Source organism: Entelurus aequoreus, linkage group LG10 (assembly GCF_033978785.1).
Source record: "Entelurus aequoreus isolate RoL-2023_Sb linkage group LG10, RoL_Eaeq_v1.1, whole genome shotgun sequence".
Lineage (NCBI taxonomy): Eukaryota > Metazoa > Chordata > Actinopteri > Syngnathiformes > Syngnathidae > Entelurus > Entelurus aequoreus.
The window spans coordinates 51,104,472-51,121,537 of NC_084740.1; the positions used below are offsets into that span (position 1 = coordinate 51,104,472).

Genomic DNA, 17,066 nt, shown 5'->3' on the forward strand with positions numbered 1-17,066 from the left:
CCGGTACAGGCAAGGCTTTTTTTATCAGCGACCAAAAGTGGCGAACTTTATCGTCGATGTTCTCTACTAAATCCTTTCAGCAAAAATATGGCAATATCGCGAAATGATCAAGTATGACACATAGAATGGATCTGCTATCCCCGTTTAAATAAGAAAATGTCATTTCAGTAGGCCTTTAATCAGCATTGTGTTAATTAATAGGAATGTTCCGATCAGGGTTTTATGCTTAGAATTCTAATAGCGATCATTCATGAGTGAGATTGGCGGATACTAATACCTATTATATGTATTAACTGTACATTTTTCAAAGTATTTACGGTGAGTGCTATTGAACGCTTAACAATATCAACACAATATTTAAACTAGATCCTTCTTCTCTTTTATTAATACAATTGTTTGATCTAAAAAAGTCAAACAAAAGCAAAAACTGTTTAGCGGTCAGCTTAGCTATTAGTATTTTCCTGGCTTGCTCTCGCTGTGTAACATATTTAGCCTCGTCCTTCAGTGATTATCATCACTTGATAATGATACTTTAGATACTAAGAAATTAAGTTTATTTGCTGCAATGAAGGAGATTATTAGGTGAAGGAAGAGACTCCACACCGTGTATGGAGACACACAATTAGCTGCTAGCCGCTTTTCAGCCGAGGGGCTACAAATATGTAGTGTTAGCCATGGGTATTTGTGTATGTGATTTGCATTCATTGACAATGGTGATCACTTACTTTTTCTCCATATTTTCCGATACTGATTTGGTGGTTGATCGATCGCCTCATCCCTAATATTCTATAATCTATAATATTTTCTATGGCATTTTGTCTATGCAGAAAAAGACCACATTACTAATATGTTGTTTGTCTTATGGCAGTGTGCTACATCTCAGCGATGACCCTGTCAAGCCTCGTCAACTTGGCAATGTTCATGAGGTCCATGGTTCTCCATCGGTAGGAACAGACAGTCTAAAATCCTTCTCTATTGTAATTCTTTCTGCAGAAGCTTCACATTGTGGTTCTCTCATTTTAATACAGTGGTACACTTGGGTGTTATTATAACACAATCGAGTAATAACTTACTAGAATGACTGGATTGAATTCGTTCTGCATTTACTGCTGCACGGAAACGGCTATTAAGAGAGAAATAAATTAAATGGCCTGCTATTAGAGTAAATTGCTGTTCCGTTATGTCTTTATTTTGCAGGTCAAACCTGAAGGGGCTTTACAGGGGAGATATCTATAATGTTTATAATTGCCAGAGAAGTATTCGAGCTTCGCGGCCTGCCCTGGTGTGCTGGATGGGATACACCAGCTTCACGGCTGCTCACGTCTGCATCGGTATGTTTGAAACAGCCTAAATAAAAATGCACTGCAGACACAACAAATGCACAATCTAATGAGGTCCACTATCAGAGCTGAGTCGAATGTATGATTGGACACTAATGTGTTTTGTGTAGAACTGCAATGCATCACGGAAAGTGATAGTCCTAAACTACAATAATAAACAATTGTTAATTGTTCCTGTAGTGGATCTTATTAGGTTGTGTAGATACACACATTGGCCACTGAGTACCCTGCAAGTAATATAGATAGGATGTCATACTTGCCAACCCTCCTGTTTCTAGCGGGAGACTCCCGGTATTCAGCGCCTCTCCCGATAACCTCCCGGCAGAAATTTTCTCCCGACAAACTCCCGGTATTCAGCCGGAGCTGGAGGCCACGCCCCCTCCAGCTCAATGCGGACCTGAGTGGGGACAGCCTGTTCTCACGTCCGCTTTCCCACAATATAAACAGCTTGCCTGCCCAATGACGTCATAACATCTACGGCTTTTAGAGAGTAGAGTGCACAACTGCGCACACAACAAGGAGACGAAGCAGAAGAACGAGGAAGTTACAGACATGGCAACGCCGTCGACGAGCAAGATGAAATAATACGCTTGCAAGTTCCAAAACGAATGGAAACAAGAATTTCAGTTCATCCAGGACAGTTCGAAGGGGAAGGGATATGTAATTATGTTGCCGGTACATTTAGTAGAACAGACTTCTCCATTGAAAACGGTGGTCGAGTCATGAACGGAGGAGAAGTTAAACAGGACAATACTGCCATCTACTGGATAGCCCCCGGAACACTGAAATTCAAGTATTTATTTTATTTATATGTATAATAAAATAAATATATATATATATATATAGCTAAAATTCACTGAAAGTCAAGTATTTCATATATATATATATATATATATATATATATATATATATATATATATATATATATATATATATATATATAAATATATATATATATATATATATGTATATATATATATATATATAAATATATATAAATAAATAAATGATAAATGGGTTATACTTGTATAGCGCTTTTCTACCTTCAAGGTACTCAAAGCGCTTTGACAGTATTTCCACATTCATCCATTCACACACATATTCACACACTGATGGCGGGAGCTGCCATGCAAGGCGCTAACCAGCAGCCATCAGGAGCAAGGGTGAAGTGTCTTGCCCAAGGACACAACGGACGTGACTAGGATGGTAGAAGGTGGGGATTGAACCCCAGTAACCAGCAACCCTCCGATTGCTGGCACGGCCACTCTACCAACTTCGCCACGCCGTCCCTTAACCATCTACGCCCTTAACCACGCCCCCGCCCCACCCCCGAACACGCCCCCCACCTCCCGGTATCGGATGTCTCAAGGTTGGCAAGTATGTAGGATGTTGTATCCTGAAATGAACAGATGGTCAGTCCAAGAACACTAAAACGGGAGTAATATGACTGAATTGATGACATCTTGACAAGAGCCTTGTGACAGTGTTCTGTAGATAGATAGATAGATAGATAGATAGATAGATAGATAGATAGATAGATAGATAGATAGATAGATAGATAGATAGATAGATAGATAGATAGATAGATAGATAGATGGATAGATAGATGGGTCTTTATTGTCATTGCACAAGTACAACGAAACTTTGTTTTCAGCACAAACCCGTTCAAGATTAGACAAACTGTGTACAGGGTTACAGAACAGGAATGTTGATGGGTCGCCACAAGACGCCCCGTAAAAGATGGGGAAAAAGGTAAAACGCTGGGGAAGGATGACTAAAAAAAAATACAATCTAGACTGGGCTCCTAAGGGGGCCCAGTCTGGAGTGGGAAAAAAACCTCCATAGCAAAGCACATATACATATTACAACGTACATCTCCAGATATCTAGCAACAGAGGGAAGGGAGGAGTGCGAGGTCATGATGGTAGGCCGCAGCTCTCAGACGCTGACCATCCATTCATCACCCATATGGGATTTGCGTCGAGGGCGTTGGGTTGGGGGGAGTGGGGTGTGTATGTGTGGCGTATATTTTTGTGGATGCATGTGTGTGTGTAAACCCGCAGTGTGTCTCTGTTCCGCAGCCTTGATGTCGTGCAGTCGCTAGTCCAAAGTCAACAACAACAGGTGTGTGTCCATGAGAGACAAGAAGGGAGTTTGTTGTGTCTTCGCTGCACTGTCCTTCGGGAGAGTCTCCAAGCCAGGGAAACAATCCAAGTTAGAACGTTTTGTATGAGAGTGAAAATTGCTTTTCACTCTAAATCGTCTATGACCGGTCCTCAAACCTGCGGGGCAGACAGTCCGATGTGATCCAAAATCACAAGAGTGTCCACAGTTCTTCCCGCATCCTCCAATCATTTGTGTCAGCTTTGGGCTACTTTGAAGACTGCCAGCAACTTCCAATTTGTGGACAAACCAGAGCAACGCTTACTCCAATCAACAGATGTCCTGTTGTCATAATTCCGAATAGGTGGATATCTTCACGTCCTCAACTGAAGGGTCGCCAGGCACGCGGAACTCCTTCTCCCAAGAGTCCGTCATGTATCCAGCAACAACCGCTTCGTCATGACAAGCTAGTTCCCCCAAACCAAAGATCTTGTCAATTTGGTTGAGGCCAGTTAAATAGTTCCAATGTTTAGATTTGGAGAGCAGTGCAAAAAGAGGCAACAATAAAGTTAAGACAAGACAAAGAAGCAAGCAGGAGAGATAAGGGAGAGGAAAGGTGAGCGTCCGCCCTCCATGAGCTGTACTGCTTACAGGCGATCTGTAGACGTTTTGTTGAGACAAGTGAATTACAATAGTCAAGACGTGAGGACACAAGATCATTTCTAGTTCAGAATGAGATACTATAGATCTGTTTTTGAAAATGTTTCTGTGGTGGAAAAAGCAGGAGCTGGTTGTACTTTTGATGTGCTCCAACAAAAAGTATAGAGTGGTTAAATGTGACCCCAAGATTCCTCAAAATGGGGCACACAGTTGTACCAAGGTATCGTTGTGGCTTGCGCAGCCCTTTGAGACACTTGTGATTAAGGGATGTATAAGTAAACTTTGATTGATGATTGATTTACCCTCGGCAGCTGGCTAGTTTTGAAGATGCAGTAATAATTAACACTTCTGTTGATCATTAGTCTTAAACTTCATTCAGACAACCATTTAGTGTATTCATTTCCAGTGTCCTATCAGGGTAATATAACTGAAGGTCACCCACGTACATGTGGTATGAGGTATCTTCAACATTACTAATGGCATCCCTGAGTGGAAGCATGTAGAGCAGGGGTGTCCAAAATGCGGCCCGCAGGTAATTTTTTAACGGCCCCACGGCACATTCTAACATAAAAAGTGGTATAAAAGAGCAAACAGGTGAAATGTAACAAGAAAATGTTGCATTATTTACTCTAATAACACAAAGCTGCCATGCAGGCTTTTTCTTTCTTTAAAAAATAATAATGAATCAAATTATTGACCTATTCAAGGCTCCAATTAGGTCACATGAAATGAGATATTTTGGGGGGAAAATGTTGCATATTTTTTGGTTGCCATTTAAAAAACTAAGTTTTTTTAAAGAAGGGCCTAAAACGAACAAACAAAAAACACAAACAACAATAAAACGTATAATTGACGGATAGATCTGAAGTTGATCTTGAGACTATTGTGGTAAAAGTTAAAAAAAATGTTGGATTTATTTTTTTAAACTTTACTGAGCAGTACCCTTTTGGATCCCCAATAATTTTAGTGGGACTTTTTTTTTTTTTTTAAGTGGCATTGCTCAAAAAAATAATGAATTAAAATCAATGTTGTTATGAGTTATTGACCTTTTTAAGACTCCAATTATTATATAATCTCAAATATTCCACTTTAAAATTTTATTGAGGAAAAATATTGCATATTTTGTTTTTTTCCATAAAAAAACACGGTTTTCCTTGACAAAAATGGCATACAATTTAAATCTTTAAAAGCGTTATATTGACAGATAGACCTAATGTTGATCTAGAGATTTAAACCTTGAATAATAATAATAATTATTATACTAAATAATGACACATTTGTAATTTTTTTTTTGATCAAAACCTTTTGGGGTCCCCGGGATCAAGTCTGAGTGGAGGCCTAAATGTATCTTTTTTATACATATATTGTATTGGTTTTTAAAATAAAAAATATCAAAATGGCCCCCGCTTGCTTGATTTTTCAGTGTGCGGCCCTCAGTGGAAAAAGTTTGGACACCCCTGATGTAGAGGGTACAAAGGATGGGCACCAAAACTGAACCCTTGGGCACTCCGCACGAGAAGTGAAGTGAAAGAAATTACATTTATATAGAACATTTTTCTCTAGAGACTCAAAGCGCTTTACATAGTGAAACCCATTATCTACATCTTGAAGCTACATTTAAAGCAGTGTGGGTGGCAGTGGGAGCAGGTGGGCAAAGGGTCTTGCTCAAAGACACATTGGCAGTGACTAAGATGGCGCTCTACCAACCGAGCCACAACAATGTTTCTAAAATTTTGGACAGAAAGTCTACTTGGAGATGGGCCGATAGTTGCTAAGAATGAAGAGGTCAAGGTCTGATTTTTTAAGAAGAGGCTGCCCAAAGTGGGACGGGGCGCTTTCGGAAACCAGTGAGCAATTAATTAAGTATAGCAGAGATGGACCAATAGTTCTAAACACCTTTTTTTAACAAGGTTGTGGACAGGATGTCTAATGGACTAGAATTTATATTCATTTTATGCACAAGATATGTTGTAAAGGAGTAAGAAGGAAAAGATGGACGGTGGTATATTATTGGCATTGACGCTGGCAACTTTGTTTACAAAAAAACTTAAATACCGCAGTCCTTTTTAAAAGACGAGAGTGGAACTGATGGTTGTGCACCAGTAATGTAGTTTATAGTGTAGAAAATGACCCTTGGATTTAATTTATTGGAGGTAATAAGATTTGTAAAATAACAGGCTTTGGCCATCTTGACCATACAATTGAATTCAACTAACAATTATTCCAAACTTTTTCCACTGAGGGCCGCACACTGAAAAATCAAAGCAAGCGGGGGCTATTTTGATATTTTTTATTTAAAAAACCAATACAATATACACTACCGTTCAAAAGTTTGGGGTCACATTGAAATGTCCTTATTTTTGAAGGAAAAGCACTGAACTTTTCAATGAAGATAACTTTAAACTAGTCTTAACTTTAAAGAAATACACTCTATACATTGCTAATGTGGTAAATGACTATTCTAGCTGCAAATGTCTGGTTTTTGGTGCAATATCTACATAGGTGTATAGAGGCCCATTTCCAGCAACTATCACTCCAGTGTTCTAATGGTACAATGTGTTTGCTCATTGGCTCAGGAGGCTAATTGATGATTAGAAAACCCTTGTGCAATCATGTTCACACATCTGAAAACAGTTTAGCTCGTTACAGAAGCTACAAAACTGACCTTCCTTTGAGCAGATTGAGTTTCTGGAGCATCACATTTGTGGGGTTAATTAAACGCTCAAAATGGCCAGAAAAAGAGAACTTTCATTTGAAATTCGACAGTCTCTTCTTGTTCTTAGAAATGAAGGCTATTCCACAAAATTGTTTGGGTGACCCCAAACTTTTGAACGGTAGTGTATGTAAAGAAAATATACATTCAGGCCTCCACTCAGGCTTGATACCGGGGACTCCAAAGGGTTTAGGTTAAAAAAAAATTTAAAAAATGTAATTATTTAGTATTATTATTATTATTATTATTCAAAGTTTAAATATCTAGATCAACATTAGGTATATCTGTCAATATAACGTTTTTGTTTTTTTAGATTTATGTTGTATGCCCTTTTTGTCAAAGAAAACCCAGTTTTTTTGGGAAAAAACACAAAATATGAAATATTGTCCCCCAATAAAATTTTAAAGTGCAACATTTCAGATTATATAATAATTGGAGCTCATAACATAACTCATAACATAACTCATAACAACATTGATTTTAATTTATTATTATTTTTTGAGCAACGACACTTAAAAAAAAAAAAGTCCCACTAAAATTATTGGGGATCCAAAAAGGGTGCTGCTCAGTAAAGTGTTAAAAAATAAATCTTTTTTTTTTTTTAAACTGTTAACACAATAGTCTCGAGATCAACTTCAGATCTATCCGTCAATTATAACTTGTATTGTTGTTTATTATGTTCCTTGTTTGTTCATTTTAGGCCCTTCTTTAAAAAAAACAAAAAACATAGTTTTTTATATGGCAAACACAAAATGTGCAACATTTTCCCCAAAAAATATCTCAAAGTGGAATATTTAATGTGACCTAATTGGAGCCTTGAATAGGTCAATAATTCATAATAACATTGTTTTTGATTCATTATTATGTTTTAAAGAAAGAAACAGCCTGCATGACAGCTTAGTGTTATTAGAGTCAACATAGCAACATTTTATTGTCACCAGTTTACTCTTTTATACTACTTTTTATGTTTGTTTGTTTTTTATCGTATTTTTAGAATCTGCCGTGGGGCCGTTAAAAAATTACCTGCGGACCGCAAATGGCACTTTGGACATTCCTGCTTTAGATAGAGACAATGGACAATAAGTTTTGTTGACTTCCACAAGCACTCAGCTCCCCGACACAGACAACAAATATCGTCGTTTAACCAGCGAGTTGTATCTGCTGCTGGAATTTTACGAGGCTTTAAAAGAGCAACCTCATCAAGAATGGCGGAGCAGTGGTAATTGAAAGCTAAAACTTGAGTATCAACATCAACATCAATGTTGTAAGGCTGCGCAACACTGTCTAAATGCAGTAGAGTATTTCTCTGCAGAGAGGTGAGGTAGGTAAGGTTGTATTTTTGCCTCACTCCTGTGAGAATCCTGCATGTGAGCATAAAGGAGTGGGACTGTCCAGGACTAGCTGCAGTGGTCTCAAACAACCACCAGGTAGCATCTGTGAGCAGATATCATGGTATCATATTGTTCTCTTGTGGACTTACTCAAGATTCAAGATTCAAGATGCTTTATTATTGTCCATTCTTTAACATGTACAAGACACATAAGAACTGAAATTTCATTTTGGGCACAGTCCCACTAAGAGCAGACATACAGTACGTTTACAGGGAGACAAGACAGGACCGCCAACGGATCCGCCACTTACGGCGCTCCTTTAAAAAAGGTGGGAAAAAGGTGATATTGGGAAAGGAGGGAAGAGTAAAAAAAATATCAGTCTAAGTCCAGTATTCTGGACCTCTGTGTTGGTGAATCTTTTGCAATTTGTTCAATGAACAATGGAGACAGCAAAGAAGAAAGCTGTAGGTGGGAAGCGGTGTATTTCGGCCGGCTGCAGCAACACAAACACAGCCGATGTTTCATTGTTTACATTCCCGAAAGATGACGGTCAAGCTTTACCATTGGCCTGTGGAGAACTGGGACAACAGAGACTCTTACCAGGAGGACTTTGAGTTGGATATGCGGTACCGTGAGTACGCAGCTGCGGCTTCCAAACATTTGATCGCTTGCCCGTACGTGCGTGCCGCTATGTGCATGTCACATACGTAACTTTGGGGACTTTGGGGAAATATATGTGCTGTATGAACTTTGGGGAGGTGAACGGTACTTTGGGCTGTGGGATTGAGTGTGTTGTGCGGGTGTTTGATTTGTATTGGCGGGTTATATGGATGGGAGGGGGGAGGTGTTTGTTATGTGGGATTAATTTGTGACATATTAATATAAGCCTGGTTGTGTTGTGGCTAATAGAGTATATATATGTCTTTATTTACTGTTTTTGTCATTCCCAGCTGAATATCAGGTCCCACCCGCCTCTCACAGCATCTTCCCTATCTGAATCGCTTCCACTGCCCTCTAATCCTTCACTCTCACTTTCCTCATCCACGAATCTTTCATCCTCGCTCAAATTATGGTGGCCATGATTGTAAACAATGTGCAGATGTGAGGAGCTCCACAACCTGTGACGTCACGCTACTTCCGGTACAGGCAAGGCTTTTTTATCAGCGACCATAAGTTGCGAACTTTATCGTCGATGTTCTCTACTAAATCCTTTCAGCAAAAATATGGCAATATCGCGAAATGATCAAGTATGACACATAGAATGGATCTGCTATCCCCGCTTAAATAAGAAAATCGCATTTCAGTAGGCCTTTAAGTTTAAACTCTGCGTCGTAAGCATGTCTCTCAATAGGAGCCATTTTTGGGTCTCTACATAAACAACTAAATGGAAATGAAACGGCACGCCTCGCGCAGTCATATATCCCAGCATGCACCGCGCGCTTCTTCTTCTACGGGGGAAAATTAAGTTGGCGGCTGCTTACCGTAGTTGCGATTGATTGATTGATTGATTGAAACTTTTACCTGTTGGAGGCTCAATATTGGTCCATATATAAGGCGCACCAGATTATAAGGCGCACTGTAAGATTTTGACAAAATTGGAGGTTTTTAGGTGCGCCTTATAGTGCGGAAAATACGGTACTCTATTGTCTTGTGGCGTTTGCGTTTGTTATGACCTTTCTCCACCACCGTAGATCTGCGGCATTTTTGTTTTGATGATGCCACAGACAGAAAAATAGAGTTGACGTTTAACATCTTTATTAAAAGTTCTAAACTTCATAAAAGGTCTACCGTTCTTAAAGCCAATGTTTTCCTTTTTCCAGTATTGATACAATCGATTGATTAACTTTTAAAACAATATTGGATGGAAAACTTGCCGAGCACATATTGATATACTTGAAATTTGGTAATATAAATGAATATATCGATGTGTTGATCAATCGTTGCACCCCTAGTGGACAGTATTATTATGGTGTTTGCAATTCCTATTTGTCATTACTACAGGTATGGTAGCAGGCTCTGAGTTGTTTGTGCATACTACAGGACAAAAAAATCATACTTAAATTAACGCCTCTGTTCTTTTTAATCTAGTCACCTGTGGTGGTTGGTGGGTACGTATACTTGCCAACCTTGAGACCTCCGAATTCAGGAGTGTGTGTGTGCGTGTGTGTGTGTGTGTGTGGGGGGGGGGGGGGGGGGGGGCGGTTTGCTGGTAGCGAGGGGGTGTATATTGTAGCGTCCCGGAAGAGTTGGTGCTGCAAGGGGTTCTGGGTATTTGTTCTGTTGTGTTTATGTTGTGTTACGGTGCGGATGTTCTCCCGAAATGTGTTTGTCATTCTTGTTTGGTGTGGGTTCACAGTGTGGCGCATATTTGTAACAGTGTTTAAGTTGTTTATACCTTGCAGTCACTCATGTGTGTGTAAAAACCGCATATATTACGTGGCTGGGTGGGCACGCTGTTTGAATGGAGGAAAAGCGGACGTGACGACAGGTTGTAGAGGACGCTAAAGGCAGTGCCTTTAAGGCACGCCCCCGATATTGTTGTCCGGGTGGAAATCGGGAGAAATTCGGGAGAATGGTTGCCCCGGTAGATTTTCGGGAGGGGCACTGAAATTCGGGAGTCTCCCGGGAAAATCGGGAGGGTTGGCAAGTATGTGGATACGTGGTCTAAAAAAGTAAATAACACAGGGGTCTCGACGTAGCACTGGGTCCAAATACACTTGCATTAATAGCTGTGGTTGTAGGCACCCTCCTGTAGTTTTATTTTTTGAAATATATTTACCGTATTTTTCGGAGTATAAGTCGCACCGGAGTATAAGTCGCACCTGCCGAAAATGCATAATAAAGGAAGGAAAAAACATATATAAGTCGCACTGGAGTATAAGTCGCATTTTTTGGGGAAATGTATTTGATAAAGCCCAACATTAAGAATAGACATTTGAAAGGCAATTTAAAATAAACAAAGAATAGTGAACAACAGGCTGAATAAGTGTACGTTATATGAGGCATAAATAACCAACTGAGAACGTGCCTGGTATGTTAACGTAACATATTATGGTAAGAGTCATTCAAATAACTATAACATATAGAACATGCTATACGTTTACCAAACAATCTGTCACTCCTAATCGCTAAATCCCATGAAATCTTATACGTCTAGTCTCTTACGTGAATGAGATAAATAATATTATTTGATATTTTACGCTAATGTGTTAATCATTTCACACATAAGTCGCTCCTGAGTATAAGTTGCACCCCCGGCCAAACTATGAAAAAAACTGCGCCTTCTAGTCTGAAAAATATGGTATATACATTTTTCAGACAATCAAGTACAAGTAAAGGTAGGAAATGTTTGCAGGAAGTTTGAAAAAACAACACAATGACAACTATAACAACAGTTTATTCAACCCTCCCATACTTTCTAATCTAGCTAAAGACAACCGAGATCAATGGTACCAAGAGATCAGGGTTTTGTTCCTGGATTAGAACAAGTAGCTGCTGGAGTTAAGATGGGGCGTAAAGAGGTAGTACAGTTAAGTAAAATAAGACAAATGACTTAGGTGAGGCAAAATAAAATAGTGCTAACTATTTAAGTGCAAATGATTTCAAATATTAAAATTACGAAAATATACCAAGAAATTTCCAAATACTTTTGTATTTTTATTTTTCTATTTTTTTTGGAATTGCCCATTGAATAGTGTATTGCCTCCCAGTAGTTTTTTATTAACTCAAATGACAATAACTGCATTTAATTGTATTAGTGATCAGCCTCTAGCGCAGACCTGGGCATTCTGCGGCCCGCGGGCCACATCCGGCCCTTTGTGCGTCCCTGTCCGGCCCGTGTGAGGCCAATCATAAATGACAAAATACATTTAGAAAAGTATCTATGTCGAGTGTGCAATACAACGGTGCTGCTTTTGTTTTGAAAAGCGTTATTTGTATTACTTCCGTGTGGACGTATGCGCGTGCGTGATTGTGAGTGAATGTGAACAGCTGCAATCACAAATTACAGAATAAAGTTGAAAAAACATCTATGTCGTGCGCGCAATACAACTGTGCTGCTTTTATTTTGAAAAGTGTTATTTATGGGCGTATGTCTGTGTGTATCCTGTGAGGGAAGGTGCACAGCGACAAGTGATGCACGGTTTACACCCGAGACGCTAAAAAGAGAAAAGTTGATGAGGAATGGCGTGTTTTCAACAAGACATGGACTGCCAAGCAACGTTCCCTCTAAGGTGCGCGCCTGCGCAATTGCGCACTGCTCAACCGTCCTCTGCGCACAGCAAATATATGCTGCGCACCAAATCAAATCCCATCTGAAGTCTAAACAAAATAAACACATTTATTCTGTGTAATTTTGCAATGCAACTGTGAGTGACAGTGACAACAAGCGGCCCTAACGGTGTTCGTCAACACCGTTCAATTGAACGCCGTTCAATTATTGTAACGTCTATCGAGATGCTTCGAGGACAGGAATTATATCGATCACTTTATTGAGCAAAACTGTTTATATTCGGCCATAACCACACCAAAAACATAAGTAAAACACTTTTATCTCGAAAAACTAGTCATTTTCTGCCGTACAAACCAGGCTAAAACCAACTTGTCATCTGTCACCAACACGCATAGCACTAAGCCACTGGTGCGTTTATGGCCACACAAAAAGTCGGACAACTCAAACACCACACAAAGTTACACTATGACTCCTCAGTCATACATGTGCTTATTTTACTGTCATTTATTATTAATGTTAATTTATTGATATTAATCATGGAATGCTGTTACCAGAGAAAGTTACAGGAATGCACACTTCATCCTATGCTTACATTTCATTGTGCTACATGAGGATGTTTAAGGGCAACTAAATGTGATCTCTGAAAGGGGTACAAATGATTTCCAAAGCAGTGCTTTTGGTATAAAGTTAAGTTAGGTTAAATGAAATTATTATTATTATTATTATTTATCTTACGGTATATATCAAAAATAATATTGATCAAAATTTAATTGAAATATTGTCGATGTGGCCCTCCAGCAGTGCTTGGGTTGCTCATACGGCCCCCGGTAAAAATTAATTGCCCACCCCTGCTCTAGCAGCTTTATGTCACTCTGCATGCACTTTAAAATGTTGGTTGTGCTATTTAGCTGCTGTTTTATGAGTTAAACTTGCCGTACTGTTGTTTACAAGCAGTCCATCATTGGTTGTATTGCTAGCCCAGTTCCATACTCCCTACTGCTACTACAACACTGGTTCTCTTATGCTGTGTTGTGCAATACACTTGTTGATAAATTACCATGTGGTCAGAGAGTTTTCTGCTCCACTTTCTCATGTACTCCAGACAGTACATTTTGAAATTTAAGTTGGAGAATTGAGTTTTTAAATAACTACCTTTCTTCCAAATAAGCTTTGCCTATGACAGCATTTAGTGTGTGTGTGTTGTTGGATGCACTAATGACGCCTTGTCTCGCCCCGTGTAGCCATGCTGATCCAGACCATGGTGTTCTTCCTGTGTCTTCTCATTGCTGTCTTCCTCATCATCATGCCCATTCTGCACCAGCAGAACCTGATTCTCTTCCAGACCATGTGGAACATGTGGTGAGTGCCTACATTGTAACTCAAAGGATGCTACAAGAGTCGTGTTTGTCGTCTGTAGTGTTGTAAAAGGTGATTCTTTGAGCGTTGCAGGAGCTGTTTGATTGTTTATGTTGTCCTTCTAGGCCTTTCTGGCTGATGATCCTCCTGTCTGTGCTGATTCAGCATTTAACTGCCAGGTTTTGTTTTATCAAAAAGACGGCTGGCACACGAGACCTTGACAACAGGTAAAATGAAAAGTATCTTTCAGTCCTTATCATGCTTAATACAAATGTTAACGCCTCTTGAATTGTTAATTAATGAATAATTAGTACCAACTCTCAGTATGGTGCAGTCAGTGATTGTTACTGTAACGCCGTTACTTTCGGCGCTAAATAGTCATCTAACGCGTTATTTTTTATATTCAGTAACTCAGTTACCGTTACTACATGCGTTATTTTACGTTATTTTCCATGTAGTATCGGCTAGAAACTGAGAAGATCTGAGTGGGTTTTATTGGAGAGTTGCAGAAGAGGCGACGGAGATGAGGCGCGCTCTGTCTGTGTGGGAGGGGGCGTGTCTGTGTTTACTAACAAGACATCATGGCGAAGCCCGATGCCGAGTTTCTTAATATGGAGATATTCTCACTACTTTTCTTTTGTCGACCACAAAGAAATGAACATTTGAGTTCAATGTAAGTTGTGTCTTGGATCAAATCTGCTGAGACAGCTACAAAAGCAACATGCTTCGAGGAAGCTCGTAAAGAGAGACACACTTCACCTCCTAAGCAACAGCGGCTGGATTTTAACGAGGCACTGCTAGCCAGGACAACATTGATAGAGCCATTACAGCACTGAAGGTGCACACACTCTGTCAATTCTCTTATATACTCTTTTATTCTAGACTTCTAGAGTGTTTGATGATCACATCACTCTAAATCAGTGGTTCTTGACCTTGTTGGAGGTACCGAACCCCACCAGTTTCATATGCGCATTCACCGAACCCTTCTTTAGTGAAAAATAAAATGTTGTTTTTTTCAAATTCAAGACAGTTATATGTTTTTGGTAACACTTTAGTATGGGGAACATATTCTAAGTAACAAAGACTTAATTTAGAGTTTTTTGGACACTAGGGGAACATATTCTAAGTAACAAAGACTTAATTTTGGTTAGGGTTAGAGCAGGGGTCACCAACCTTTTTGAAACCAAGAGCTACTTCTTGGGTACTGATTAATGCGAAGGGCTACTAGTTTGATACACACTTAAATAAATTGCCAGAAATAGCCAATTTGCTCAATTTACCTTTAACTCTATGTTATTATTAATAATTAATTATATTTAAACTTAATTGAACGGTTTAAAAGAGGAGAAAACACGAAAAAAATGACAATTCAATTTTGAAACATAGTTTATGTTAAATTTTGACTCTTTAAAATTCAAAATTCAACCGAAAAAAAGAAGAGAAAAACTAGCTAATTCGAATCATTTTTTAAAAATTAAAAAAATTATTTAAGGAACATCATTAGTAATTTTTCCTGATTAAGATTAATTTTAGAATTTTGATGACATGTTTTAAATAGGTTAAAATCCAATTTACACTTTGTTAAAATATATAACAAATTGGACCAAGCTATATTTCTAACAAAGACAAATCATTATTTCTTCTAGATTTTCCAGAACAAAAATTTTAAAAGAAATTCAAAAGACTTTGAAATAAGATTAAAATTTGATTCTACAGATTTTCTAGATTTGCCAGAATAATTTTTTTGAATTTTAATCATAATAAGTTTGAAGAAATATTTCACAAATATTCTTTGTCGAAAAAACAGAAGCTAAAATGAAGAATTAAATTAAAATGTATTTATTATTCTTTACAATAATAAAAAAAAAAATTACTTGAACATTGTCAGAATTGTCAGAAAAGAAGAGGAAGGATTTTAAAAGGTAAAAAGGTATATGTGTTTAAAAATCCTAAAATAATTTTTAAGGTTGTATTTTTTTTCTAAAATTGTCTTTCTTTTATTTTTTATATTCAATGTCACTAGTCAATATCACAGTCTCTTCCTATTTGTACTTGTAGACTGGGGTCCGCGCTTTGAACCAAGATCTGTTAAGCTTTCCTACGCTTTGATACGCTTTCGGCGCTTTATTCCATCCTTGACAGAGCGCCGAATTTTTTTAAACTGTTTAAAAAATGTTGGCGAACTTGCCGCATGTCCCGCTTCACTACAAGCTTTCCCACGATCCATTACGACCCTCACGCTTTAATCAGGCTTTGTTACGCTTTAACGCCGCTTTGCATGCCGCTTTAAAGCGCCGTCAAAGCGCCGTTGGTGTGAACCTAGCATTACAGAGTTCAGTGATGCAAATGCATGTCAAGTTGATCAACACATTGTATTATTCTCCAGTGCAATAACAGTACTGAAATGAAGGCTAAAAGGGCAATAATGGGAGCCTTAAAAAAAAAAAAATATAGAAATATAAGTAACAAAATACTTACTTTTCACAGTAACGCACTACTTTTTGGTGTAAGTAACTGAGTTACTTTTGAAATAAAGTAACTAGTAACTGTAACTAGTTACTGGTTTTCAGTAACTAACCCAACACTGGGTGCAGTATAGTTCTACAGCAGCGACTTCAACTACAATCATAAACATATTGTTCAATTAATACCTTCTCACTAACCTCTCTTCCAGGGGAAACCTCTTCCTGCTGACCTTCCTGCTGTTTCCAGTCAATGTTCTCATCGGGGTGCTACTAGCAGTCTGGCGTCTGATCATCACAGCCTTGTTTAACATCCTTCACATGGGACGCATGGACATCAGCCTTCTCAACAGAAATGTGGAAGCATTCGATCCAGGTAAACCTCTTTGGATGGCATGCAGACACAATCCAACATGCCAACTACTTCCATGTCTCCAAGGGTGTCCAAACTTTTTCCACTGAGGGCCGCAAACGGACAAATTAAAGCATGTGGGGGCCATTTTGATATTTTTCATTTCAAACCATAACAAAATATATGGATTTTTTTGTATTTATTTTACCTTTAGGGGTCCCGGGGACCATAAAGGGTCTCAGTTATTAAAATGTTAAAAATAAGTCTAATTTGTATTATTATTTTTTATTTAACGCTTACAGTAAATCTCTATATCAACTTTTAAAAAAAAAAGGTTTTATGACTTTTCTGTCAAAAACAACTTTGTTTTTATAGTAAAACTGAAATATGCAGTATGTAGTAATTAGAGCCCTAAAATATAAATAATGCAGGACAACATTGATTTTAATTATTTGATATTTTTGAGTCATCACAGTGAAAAGATAAATAAAATACCACTAAATATATTTGGGATCCAA

The 17,066-nt window shown here is 38.4% G+C and overlaps 1 protein-coding gene across 1 annotated transcript in view; it reads left to right on the forward strand.

The window, feature by feature from the left end:
• Window positions 1-17,066, forward strand: part of LOC133658763 (receptor for retinol uptake stra6-like) — an 80,965-nt gene that overhangs the window by 43,204 nt on the left and 20,695 nt on the right. The window contains exons 12-16 of the mRNA XM_062061136.1: window positions 869-944; window positions 1,198-1,331; window positions 13,620-13,737; window positions 13,860-13,961; window positions 16,409-16,572. Coding sequence (XP_061917120.1) covers window positions 869-944; window positions 1,198-1,331; window positions 13,620-13,737; window positions 13,860-13,961; window positions 16,409-16,572 — 594 coding nt within the window. The remainder of the gene's footprint in view (window positions 1-868; window positions 945-1,197; window positions 1,332-13,619; window positions 13,738-13,859; window positions 13,962-16,408; window positions 16,573-17,066) is intronic.